General features: G+C 44.7%; 1 protein-coding gene across 1 annotated transcript in view; it reads left to right on the top strand.

Moving 5' to 3' along the window:
- The window catches only part of MYOF (myoferlin), a 141162-nt gene that overhangs the window by 14567 nt on the left and 113582 nt on the right, over positions 1-13013 (top strand). The window contains 2 exon segments of the mRNA XM_006090021.3: positions 5694-5749; positions 8331-8422. Coding sequence (XP_006090083.1) covers positions 5694-5749; positions 8331-8422 — 148 coding nt within the window.

Genomic DNA, 13013 nt, shown 5'->3' on the forward strand with positions numbered 1-13013 from the left:
CCTGGGGACGCAGAGAAGATGAAGAAGTACTTCCGAATAGGAGGTCAAGTTTAGCTGCATGGCTGATCTGCTTACTTTGCCTACCAAAGAGCTGAGTTACTTATGGAAGCTTTGTAAATGGCTCCTCCATGTCTCCTGGGGCCAGTTAGTAAGACATAGCAATCTAACCAGTCAGGACTCAGGGGGATTTCATAAGACTTCATGTACCTGGAAGAAAATTTATGGATTATCTTTTTTGAAATTTCTCACGAGGGACTCTGAGGTCAATGGTTGAACCTTATGTCTCCCTTTAGATAGTATCTCAAAAAAAATGGAGAGTACCTGATGTGAAAGTCCAATCAGAAATGCTGGGCCAACACCTGCCTGTTTCCCTGCAGTATTGTTAAGGCTCTGTGCGATGGTTTGTCTTTGGAAATATTTAAAATGTGTTACCATTATAGCTGTTACTTCCATGAGAGGGAGATACTAGCATATATAGAGAGAGATTTAATTTAAGGAATTAACTCATGTGATTATAGGGGGCTGGCAAGTCTGAAATTTGTGGGGCAGGCTGGTAGGCTGGAAACTCTGGCAGGATTTCTGCCAGAGGCAGGATTACAGTCTTGAGGCAGAATTCCTTCTCCAGGAAACCTCAGTTTTTGCTCTTAAGGCCTTCAACTACTAGTATTTGGACAAAGCCCACCCATATTATGGAGAGTAATCTGCTTTACTTAAAGACAATCCTATACAATAAAAGTGTAGTATGCAAATTGTCCCCTCCACCGGGAGTTCGTCTGGGAGTTCGACCAGGAGGCGGGGCCGCCTGGGGAAGGGAGGGATTACCAGGTTGGCAGCCTGCAGCTGCTAGGGACCTTACCAGTGCACTGGGCCTCTAGTTGATTATAAATGTTAATCACCTCTATAAAATGCCTTCATCGCAACATCTAGACCAGTGTTTGTCCAAACAACTGGCATCACAGCTTAGCCAAGTTGACACACAACATTAACTAATCACACTGGTCCGCTCAGCAATCCAGCCTTAGGAGTCACAGTGTTTCTTGAGCCTTTTCAGTAAGAGTCCAACACACTGTCTGGTAGGTGAAAAGCAAAGGAAATGGTTCCGTGCAAGAGGGAGCATGCTGGCTTGGCAAAGAGTGTTTGTTCAGTTCTCAGGGAAATGTTACTCAGAAGTTGGCATGCAGGTTAATTACTGCAATGGTGACCTTCACAAAACTGAGAGAGAAGCAGGCGTAGCTAATCAGAAAACAGGAAATATCCCAAAGAATGCCTTGAGTTCTGGTCTAGGGTGTATTCTGCAATTGAATCTGTTATGTTCTGGGCTGAAAGTATTTCATTACTTTCCATAGGAAGACATAGTCATCTTAACACTTGGAGTGCGGGAAACGAGTTAAGTCGGCTCGCGTGAATTGCGCGTACTCCGCGGGAGCCGTCTTTAACTCGGTTCATATAGATTTGCGGTGGAGTGCGGGAAACGTGTATAACTGCGTATTACCAAATATTTGTTTGTAATCCACCCTTTTGGTGGATGGAACAAAACCAAAAGACAGAGCCATCTTATATTTTGGCGGGAAATTCACCCGCACTCCAAGTGTTAATAAAATCAGAGTGGGAAGAGGGGAAGGTGGTGAGAATGGAGAAGGGAAATTTTCCATAATTTAATCTGATGTTTAGTGCCTGCAATTTCAACTTTTTTTTTTAAGAGGTGGAATTGAATAACTGAATACTAGTAATATAGACATGTGACTCTGTGGCTTCTGGTAATAAAGGAATTTATCTATTTTTTAAAAAAGAATTTATCTACCCCCCCCCACACACACATGTCTATGTGTAAAAATAGGCTTTCAACAAAATGCAATGTATACACATTTTGATAGAAATCAGTCTCCTCCTTAGAAGGGATTCTCCCAAAGGGAGAACTGGTTTGCTTTCCAGGAGGAGAGGAGCTAATGCCAGCGACTTAACCTTCCCCTCTTAACTAGGGAGATAAGAGGTCAGTGTTTAAATGCATTGGGTCTAGAATCAGACTAGTCCTGAGATCGTATCGTTTTGTCTTTTAAAGGAAGAATTCAACTGAGTAAAGTTGAAGGTATAATTGGCTCCATTAAGTGATTCAGGATAGAGGGCAGTGCCCTTGGCACGAACATTGTGTGCAAGTGCAGGAGCACAGGAAGTTCCACCTGAATAGCCCCATCTGGTCTGCGGTCAGCCTACATCAGCTGGGACTCAACCGGTCCCCTTTGTTCTCCACACACAACCGAATCACGTCTTTAGGAACATATATTGGAAGAGTTGTTGGGCAACTTGATTTTTTTTGTGTTGGATTATGAACTTTTTGACGTTACAAAGTCCAGTTTCTAACACCCTCCTTCCCAAGTGGCTTGTATCAGCCAAATGAAGCTTAGCCTGGCATTCACGTCTTTACGGTGTGACCATAACCTTCCCACACAGCTTGGTTGGTGTGACCATAACCTTCCCACACAGCTTGGTTGCCTTTACTCCCTTCCACATCCCTTGGTTCCAGCCAATTGGGCTGTGCAGTGTCCCTAGATATGACCTGGAGTTACCTTTTCTCCCAGCTCCACATCCGGACCATCCTTGTCCTGTGATCCCCAGGTGCACGAAATTTGTGCATGGGTAAGGTCCCTAGGCCTGGCCGGCAATCAGGGCCGATCGGGGCCTTCTGGCTGCCCCGGGCCTTCCTTCTGGCAGCCAACCGGGGCCTCCCTTCCCCAGCTGCCGGTTGTCGACCAAGGCCTTCCTTCATTCCGCACCACCCCCGGTGGTCAGCGCACGTCATAGCAAGTGATCGAACTCCCGGTCTTCCAGTCGAACTCCCAAGGATGCCAAGCCACATATGATATTTATGCATTTTCTTTTTTACCCCATGGTCCTCACTATGAGTTTATTGAGTTCTTACTATGTAACAATTCATCCAGTTATTCGTTTATCAGTACTTTATTAACAAACTGTTTTATGCCAGGTATCGCTTTTTGTACTGAAGATATAACAGTTATTTTTAAAAAATACAATTCTTTACTGAGTTTATAGTACAGAGAGTCACTAATTAAGTAATCACACTAATGAATATTAAATTAGATAGTAAAATCAGGACTTTGAGTGGATGTTTCATTTCATGTGTCTTCTTTATCCAATGTTTCTGGCAGCTTCCAGTGAGGCACTGCGGTGTGGTAGCAAACACACACTCAGGTTTGGTACCTGATGTAGGTTCGGATTCTGGCTGTTTCCTTATTAGCTGGGTGACCTTAGACGACTTAACCAGCTTCTCTCCATTCCTTGTCGGTGAAATGGGGATGAGAATGCTGACCTTGCAGGGCTGTCTTAAGGATGTAGACATGCAGTAGAAAACACAGTCTGGCCCTTGTAGGTGGATATTTAGGGGAAGCTGCTGTAATTGTGGGCAGAAGCCATTTTACCCAGCTCCGTCTGCTGAAAAATCCTTTGCACGGATCCTCTTTCTCTCCAGAGCACTTGTACTGTAACCAGAGAGGAAGATTGAGAGGTGTCTGTGCATGAGGGCAGGGTGAGTGGGCTCAACATGGAAGTGTGGGAGAGGAAACCAGGACAGCTGCTAGTGACATCAGACTCAGACCCAGTGAGGGGGCGTGAGCCCCACAGAAGGGCCACAGTCAGAGCTCACGGGTCCAGGCAGGAGCTGATGGTAGGGTCATGCTGCAGTTTGGAAAGGGAAGCCAGCGAGGCTTTGGGAGCCCACTCAAGTGGAAAAGTTAATGCTTAGCAGAGGGAGGGTGATGACTCATGGCTTTGCTATGCTGAGGTCTTGAAAGAATGAGGTGGTGAGTCCCACTGCTGGCCGTGTGCTGGAGCCTTAGCAATGTGACATTCCGCTGAACAAAACGCATTACCTCCTACATTTCGCTGTAGTGGAGGGGAAGCTAGGATTGGTTCAAAGTGTGGCCACCAACGGGAGACTGCCTGGGTTCAAAACCTGGCCCTGCTTCTTACTAACTGGGTGACTTTGAGTACGTTACGCAGCTTCTCAGTTTCCTTAGCTGTGAAAGAGGGATGGAAATAACTATACATACCTCCTAGGCTTTTTAAGGAGAATAGATGATGTGAGAGACTAGAAAATAGATATGTTGGTCTCCCCCTGCAACCCTGTTCCTGACACAGAGCTTTTAAAACCCTTGTAATGTCCTACGTGATACAAGCAGTAGGAGCATGTCTTGTTCTAATAGTTGGTCTTTGACCCTGTCCCTGACACAGGGCTCCTAAAACCCTTGTAAATTCCTAAGTGATAAAAGCACTAGGAGCATCATTTGTTCTCACGAGGCCACTCTGGGGGGACTCCTGGGTGAGGGCTGGTCCCAGAAACACCAGGCCGGAATGAGAAGCTTGGAATTTTCAGCCCCACCCCCCACTCTTCTAGGCAGGGGAGCACATTCATGTACTGGGAGGGTGATGCACCCTAACTCCCTGGGGACAGAGCTTGGGACCCTCTCAGACCTTGCTGTATGTATCTCGTCTGGCTGCGCATCAGCATCCTTTATGATATCCTTTAATAAACTGGTAACATGAGTGTTTCCCTGAGTTCTATGAGACGCTCTGGCTAAGAGGGGGTGGTTTATAAGTGAACTGTCGGAAGCACAGGTGACAACCTGGACTTGCTTTTGGTGTCTGAAGTGAGAGGGGCAGCTGTCTTATGGGACTGAGCCCTTAACCTGTGAGATCTGGAGCTTTCTCCAGGCAGATAGCGTCAGAACGGGGTTAAATTGTAGGACACCCACCTGGTATCGCAGACAATTGTTTGGTGGGGGACTCCGCTCCATACATCTGGTGTCAGAAGTGCTGTGTTTTGTGTGATGGTAAAAGAGACACACAGGAGGAAAAGCTGGTTTGTTTTCTGAAAACAGATGAGCAACATTAGCTCTGATTTTGGTAAGGATCTGGGGACAGAGGAGCCTAATAGGAGCCCCTGCTCTTGGGACTTCGCTCCAAGAAAACTTACACACCAGCTGGATTGACGTTGACTCGACCAGGTAGGTAGGTGTGCTATCGAGTCTCCGACACAAAGACAACCTTGTGTCTTCAGAAAAGGGGACCAGGAGTAAAGGCAGCAACCCCCCAACTCTCTGTGGGTCCTGGAAAGTGTTTACCTGTGAATTACCTTGTGCTGAGGCCTGTGGGAGGGAGTCCAGCTTAATCTTTAAACCGTCAGGATCTTGACCACACGCAGAGGCAGCATGGACTTCAGAGCTGAAACTCCGGGTCCTGCCAGCGCACCTCTGCCACGTGTGAGCTCCGACACCTTTCTTCACTCCTTTGAGTCTCGTGTCCTCATTTATAAAATGGGGACACCTGCATGCCAAAGGTTAGCTGTGTTGGTTTCTTTCTGCAAAAAGCTGGAGAGACCGAGGCCCTGCGTAATCTTGGTCTACAGGAACTGGTGAGGGAGAGGCAGGGGATTGCGGTGTTTCCATATTTCCATGATTTTGAGTCCCCCATCCCTAGACCTGGGGATGGGAAAAATGTTTTAGACTGAAACCTGTGTTGGGTTTGGAAAACTGATTCAGATAGCCCCTACCCTAGACAGATGAAAGGGACAGCCAGGCACATCGTTGGCCTTCAGGGAAATATTCTTTGAATGAACAAGTGAATGGTACCTGCTCTATAAATACTTCTAATTGTTGGTATCTCTTATTTTTTATTTGCAGATGAGAAAAAGAAAACAAAGAAAATTGATAGTGAACTCAACCCTGTCTGGAATGAGGTGACTTATTTTTTTTTTTAACTTTGTTTCAACAAATAAGCTACATCTGGTGACCCCATATTTGGTCAGAGGTGGACACTTACTTCCCTTTGGAAGGAGAATCTCTGCATTTCACCCCCACCCCTTCCATCTCCCTATGTGACCAAGGAGACAGCAGAGCAGTTCAAGGAGACAGAGCACAGTGGCATGTCCTGTGCAGTGGAGGTGTGGGGAGCGGTGCGGTGAAGAGGGCTGGGTTCTAGCCTGGAGCAGCCTTGAGCTTGCTATGCGGCCTTGGTCCAGTCATGTTGCCTATGTGGGCACATCTGTAGAGCAAAAGGTGGTATTAGAACATCTCCAGAGTCCCAGAGGGAACACTCCATAGTTAAAAACATATCTGCCTGTGACTAATCAAGAGTGTATCACATGATACTTTGTGTGTCTGGCTGAGTCAAGATATTTACTGTTCTTATTTTGACAAAGTAATATATACTAGTATTTAATGTAAAAATTTTGAAAACTTCACATCAGCATAAAAAATTACCTTTGGCCCTAGCTGGTGTGGCTCAGTGGTAGAGCCTCAGACTGTGAGCCGAAGGGTTGCAGGTTTGGTTCCTGGTCAAGGGCACGTATCTGGGCTGCAGGTTCGATCCCCAGCTCCAGTTGGGGAGCATGTGGGAGGCAACCAGTCAATGTGTTTCTCTCACATAGATGTTTCTCCCTCCCTCCCTCTCACTCTCTCTAAAAATCAATGGAGGAAATATCCTCAGGTGAGGATTAACAAAAAAAATATTACTTTTGGTCCTACTATCCAGAAACAACTACTGTTAACATATGGGATATATCAATAAATGTTTATTGACTAAATATATTTAATAAAGCATGATGTCTTAAAATTAGCAAATTAGCTTCATAAAGCAAGTACAGTTTCTTATCCTACTTTTTTACTATTATATCCTAAGCACATACCCATATCATTTCATTCAAAAGCATTTTTAATGACTATGTAATATTGCATTGAAGGGATATAATATAATTTATTTATCCCCCTCCCCTGTATTTAATACATTTATAGATATGTGAAAATTGTAATTCTTTCCACTGAGTAGGATTTTCCTATGCTGGCTAATTTTTGAAAAGTTGATTGTCAGCCCCATTGTTTTTTCCAATAGCCAGTCACACCTCCCTGGGTAAGGGCAGTGATAAATGTCTTTGATATTTTCACTAAGTCAGGAGGCTGTGAAGACTTCCTCTCCCAACTAGTTTCAATATCTCCATATGAGAAAGACCGAACCTTCTCATTGAATGAGGTGAAGGCAAGAAGCTTCTTAATGTCTTTCTGAAAAGCCCTCCCACAGAGCTCCAAGAATAAAATAAATAAAAGTACATGTACGCGTGTACTTAGTGCTTCGGGTCTGAGTGATGCTAGCGGGCCTCTTTATATTGGAGGTCACACCACACGGGCGATGGCAGAGAGGTGTATGATCATGTGAGCAGGTGTGTCCTCCGCAGGGCATCATCCATCTGACCCCATTTCGTTTCCCTCCCATTTCCCCCCTCATATTGCAAAAGTATTTATCAAGCAAACTTTTTTTGTTGGTAATCCTTGCCCGAGGATATTTTTTGCATTGATTTTTAGAGAGAGTGGAAGGGAGAGGGAAAGATAGAGAGAGAAAAACATTGATGTGAGAGACATATCGATTGGTTGCCTCCTGCATGTATCCCAACCAGGGTCTGGGATGGAGCCTGCGACTGAGGTACATGCCCTTGACCAGAATTGAACCCGGGACCCTTCAGTCCAGAGGCTGATGCTCTATCCACTGAGCCAAACTGGCCAGGGCTCAAGTAAACTTAATTGCAGTTTTATAACTGAAACCTAACCAAATGAAATGCCAACCCCAAACCCATTAGAATTAGTGGGTGTGTTCTAATATGAGCTATGAGACAATTTTCCATCCATTCCAGACCCATTACAAGGAGAATTAAATCATCAGTAGATACTGCTTTATTTAATTCATTTATTACACAATCAATCAAAGGCATCAGTGGTACTGTGTTGATTTTTTTTTTTTTTTACATTTGTCAGTAGACAGCGATTTGTTGCATTAAGATGAAAGTCTCATCTGACTATAGCACTGGGACATTGAATGAGGGGCTGATGCATTTTAGAAAATGTTTTCTAGGTCATTCATCTCTTTGATAATATTATGTTTAGGAAGAGAAAGTAATTTAAAAATAGCCACTGAAGAAAACATTTTCACGTCTACATTTTATTTTATTCTTGCAACATGGTGGTAGGCATTGTCAGTTCTCTGAGTATGAGGCAGGGGTTGGCGACCTGTCCAGGGACACAGATCCTGGTAAATGGGAGCCAGGAGTCACCACCGGGTCCTTGGAGGCTAAGGCTGGTTTACTTGCCCACAGTCCTCAGCAGCCTCCAGGCTTAGAATTTAATTTATAATTTAATCACTTCCATCTAACTATAAATTTGAAAGGTTGACATTGGTGATGATAATGACCCAGCGTTTAGTGTTGGCACATTTCAATTTCTTCCCTGATCCTTTTAACAGCCTTTTTGTTTTCGTAACCTTTCTGTGGACAGATTTTGGAGTTTGACTTGAGGGGCATACCACTCGACTTTTCATCCTCCCTTGGAATTGTTGTGAAAGATTTTGAGACAATTGGACAAAATAAGTAAGTTGATTTCAACTCTTTTTCTCATTTGGCATATTATCTTACTGTTGTTTATTTTATTGAAAGAACACATCTTTAATAACATTTTATAATACTTCCAATATAATCATACTTTAATTCCATGTCATCCCCCAATATCAGCTGTGGTTAATCAATCATCAATCATGGTGCTTTTATTCAAACGTCTACTAGTATATTCCTAAAAGGCTGCAGACACTGTCCAGTTTGGCACTTAGTCTGAAAGCTATTTACACTCCAGAAACTTCTTTGTTAATTGAATATAGTAATTTCCTACCTCTGGTGGTTTATCTGAACTGTAGCTATATTGGACACAGGGAAAATACTTTCTCCCAATTATGTGTGACCCATATACATCTCATTCAAGTGATACTTCCAGCCCCACTTCCATTTTAATGTCTTATTGGCATTTTAAACCCAACAGATCTAAACCAGTTTCTTTGTCTTATTGCCTCTATCAATTTCCAGTGGAGGAGAGGGGTGTGGTGGTACACCATGGTGGCACCGAGGGTAGTCCCCTGGGTAAAGCTGGGGGGTTCCCAACTAGATTTCCATGGGACAGAGTGACCTCAGTAAATTTACTCCATTCCTTGATCTGGACTCACGCCTTATATTGACTCAGAACCCAGTCTTAGGTAAACAATTCAAACCAAACTAGCTTACAATAAACCAGTGCTTAACACCAGGTTACTTACTTGTTATTTTCCGATGGAAATAAATGCTTGGCAGGAGGGCATTTCTACTCTCTGACCATTGAATTCTCCTTTATGTCATACCACATAAGAAACCAAATTACTCTGTATCCATGATTGTAAGATGTCATTGACCATAAGATGTACTATTAAATTAATAACAGGTTTGGGGGAGAAGGAAGCCTGATATTAAATACCTATGCCAATTGTAAGAAGCATCCCAATTTGTAGTAATTTCATTCCTAGTAGAATGGGAATGCATTTACAAATGTATGTCTCAGCCTCAGGCGCATTTGGTATGATCAGAGGGCTGCAACGAGAGCAACAGTTCAGGTAGGGTGACCATGTGCCCAGATTTGCTTAGGACAGTCCTGGTTTATGGTCGCAGCACAATGATTAATAATGCCCCTTTTGCTGTCAGTTGACAGTGGCTTGGTTTGGCCACTAAATTAGATGGTCGCCCTAATCCAGTGATGGCGAACCTTTTGAGCTCGGTGTGTCAGCATTTTGAAAAACCCTAACTTAACTCTGGTGCCATGTCACATATAGAAATTTTTTGATATTTGCAACCATAGTAAAACAAAGACTTATATTTTTGATATTTATTTTATATATTTAAATGCCATTTAACAAAGAAAAATCAACCAAAAAAATGAGTTCGACACGCATGTCATAGGTTCGCCATCACTGCCCTAATCACTTGGGTTATTGGAGAAGCACTGAAGAGGCCAGTCAGGTGGAGCTTAGAGAGCAGGAGAAGCTGGGACGGAGGCAGAAGATGAGATCATCAGAGCCACAGCATATGGCTTTGTGAGCCACAACACAAGCTTTGGATTTCATTCCTAGTCAAGCAGGAATCCATTAGAGGGTTTGAATATGATCTGACATATTTTAGAAGGATCACCCAGGCTTTCTGTGTGGAGACTGGAAATAGAAACCAGTTAGGAGGCAGGGAAAACAATACCGGGAGACTTTATATGTTCATTTTACACCTCTTGAAACACAGTGGGGCCCCTGGATGACAGCAGTGATGGAAGAGGACAAATCCCCACGAAGGCCCACGTTGGCACCTACTTTGAGCGTATGGTGTGTATTTCTGGAGATAGAGTTGATGTGTGATCGATCTGGTCCTGGACATTTTTCTTTGCAATTTTGAACAAAGAAAACTACAGTGGGTCCTGTTATAAGGGTCCTTCTAAAGTTGGGGGCTCCATGCATCTTGCTGAGATAGGTTGCACTTGGTGCCATGGTGTCTACTGAGCAGGAAGACAAAAAGAGCAGCTGTTCCTATGGCATTGTTGGGACAGGGGAAGTTTTAGGCCTAATGGAAAAAGGCAGATTCCAGGCCAAACCTGAAGCTGCTCTTCATTACGCTCTCAACCTTTCCCTTCTCTCTGCCGGGAGGGCTTCCTCCCCCTGACTTCTCCCAGCACCCAGTGTCCTTATTGCTGCTCCCGGCTCCCACTGGGCCTGCCCTCTGGGCCACATGTGTACCATCTGCCAATTCTTTTCTCCAACAAAACTTGTCTGTCCTGTGTCTCAGTCCTTCAAGGTCCTGCGGGCTGAAAGGAACTTTCCAGAAACAGATCCGAGTGATGGTCTAAGGGCTGCTGATAGTTCACTGTGTTAACTTCCCAGGAATGATGACCTTGGGACTGAGGTCACTGGTGACTTATCTGAGGGAGTGGACAATATGGGAATTCTGGGCCCTGAGCAGGACCGTTGGGGGAGGTCTTTGGTCTTTTCAGTTAGGAGATTAGCTCTCTGTCCGCAGATTTCCCTGCATGGTTGTTTCCTGTCTTCCATGAAAGGCCCACCCGCTCAGCTCTGGAGTGGACACTGTGTGATAATGATGCCCTGGCATGCCTGTCCTCTTACCATCCTCAGCCAGCAATTGTGACCTTTGGCCTTGTTTCCTCCAACTAAACAATGTGTAGACGTTAGTCACATTACCTGCAGGGAAAAAATTATACTCATAGCTGGGTGATTGTTCAAACTATTTGTGTGTTTTGGCCCCATATCTTCTCCTTGGCTTTTCTACTAAAGCTTCGGCCTTTGAGGACTGCTCACCGCTCAGTGTTGGAACGTTTTCCTCACCTGGAAGCACAGGGTGGGGGCAGAGGATTTTTCTCCCAGCTTAAGGAATGTCTTGCCTGTTAACTTTCCTGTTGCTGTGGAGACCGGCTGTGCAAATATGTCTGCTGCTCCAGGCTCTCACATCTGCTGCTCCGGGGCCTGTAAGCAAACTGTGCCAGGCTGCCTGGCTTTGCCTGTGCATCCATGCCCACACCCACAGCGACTGCCCCATCCAATCCAAGGAAGCACAACACCTTTGTGTCACTAGCGTCCCTCCTCAGGCATTGGGAGAGGGCTGGGCATTCAATGCAGGCTCTGTCTTCCTCACTTTATAGTCATCTAACCAGCCATCCAGACTGAATGATGGCAAGAGAAGAGCCAGAGGAGCCTCTTGGTCACATGACGAGCATGAAATGATATTTTTAGCTGAAACGTCAGAGTGGAAGAGTTTTCTCAGCAGCTGAAGAATGAGAGTTCCCTTTGCAGGCAGGCAGCATGGCCACCAGTCAGTGAGAACTTCGGGAGTGCCGGGGACTATGCGGAGCCTTTGAATGCATTATCCCACTTAATCCTCTTAGACACCCTAGGAGGCAGGTCCTGTTTTTCCTCAGAGAGGTTAGTGATCCCCTCAAGGTCACACAGTAGGTATGTGTCAGAGTCAGCATTTATATCCAGGCCTGTACTCTTTTTTTTAAAAGTGTATGTTTTTATTGATTTTAGAGAGAGAGGAAAAGAGAGTGAGAGAAGGAGAGAGAGAGAGAGAGAGAGAGAGAGAGAAACATCAGTGTAAGAGAAACACCAATTGACTACCTCCTGCATGCACCCCCACCAGGGACCGAGCTTGCAACCTGGGAATGTGCCCTGACCAGGAATCAAACTGGCAACTTTTTGGTGCATAGGATGATACTCAACCAACTGAGCCACTCCAGTCAGGGCAGGCCTGTACTCTTGACTTTTACACTATACTGAAAACCTATAGGAACCAAAATCTAGGTGGAATGATTGGTTATCTTTTGGCTAAGATGGAAGCAATTTTTCTAATTTTGAAACAAATAAAAGAATACTCACTATCTACTAGTAGCTCCTCCCTGGGTGAACATTTTAAGTAGGCATTTTTATACTATTGAATACTAAAGCACTCATGCTCATGCTCCACAATGGACAAGATAAATTTGGAGTCTATAGCTCATCTTCACAATGACCTTGGGAAGCAGAGGTGAGATTTGAGCTCAGAGGGGCTGAGACTGGGACATTGATCCCTTGGCATTCTGGTCCTGTTGAACTCCACTTGAGTTCCTAAAGAAAAATCATCTTGCCGTAACCAGTTTGGCTCAGTGGATAGAGCGTCAGCCTGCGGACTCAAGGGTCCCGGGTTCGATTCTGGTCAGGGCATGTACCTTGGTTGCGGGCACATCCCCAGTGGGGGGCGTGCAGGAGGCAGCTGATCGATGTTTCTCTCTCATCGATGTTTCTGACTCTCTATCCCTCTTCCTTCCTCTCTGTAAAGAATCAATAAAATATATTTTAAAAAAAAGAAAAAAAAAGAAAAAATCATCTTCAGGAGCTTGGAAATGTTAGAATGAGAGATGTTTACAAATGTGTTTGTGTGTGTGTGTGTGTACGTGTGTGTGATGTGTGTGTGTGGTGTGTGTGTGTGTGTGTGATGTGTGTGTGTGTGATGTGTGATGTGTGTGTGTATGTGTGTGTGTGTGTGTGTGATGTGTGTGTGTGATGTGTGTGTGTGATGTGTGTGTGATGTGTGTGTGTGGTGTGTGTGTGTGTGTGTGGTGTGTCTGTATGTCTGT

Source organism: Myotis lucifugus, unplaced genomic scaffold (genome assembly GCF_000147115.1).
Source record: "Myotis lucifugus unplaced genomic scaffold, Myoluc2.0 scaffold_66, whole genome shotgun sequence".
NCBI classification, from domain to species: Eukaryota; Metazoa; Chordata; class Mammalia; order Chiroptera; family Vespertilionidae; genus Myotis; species Myotis lucifugus.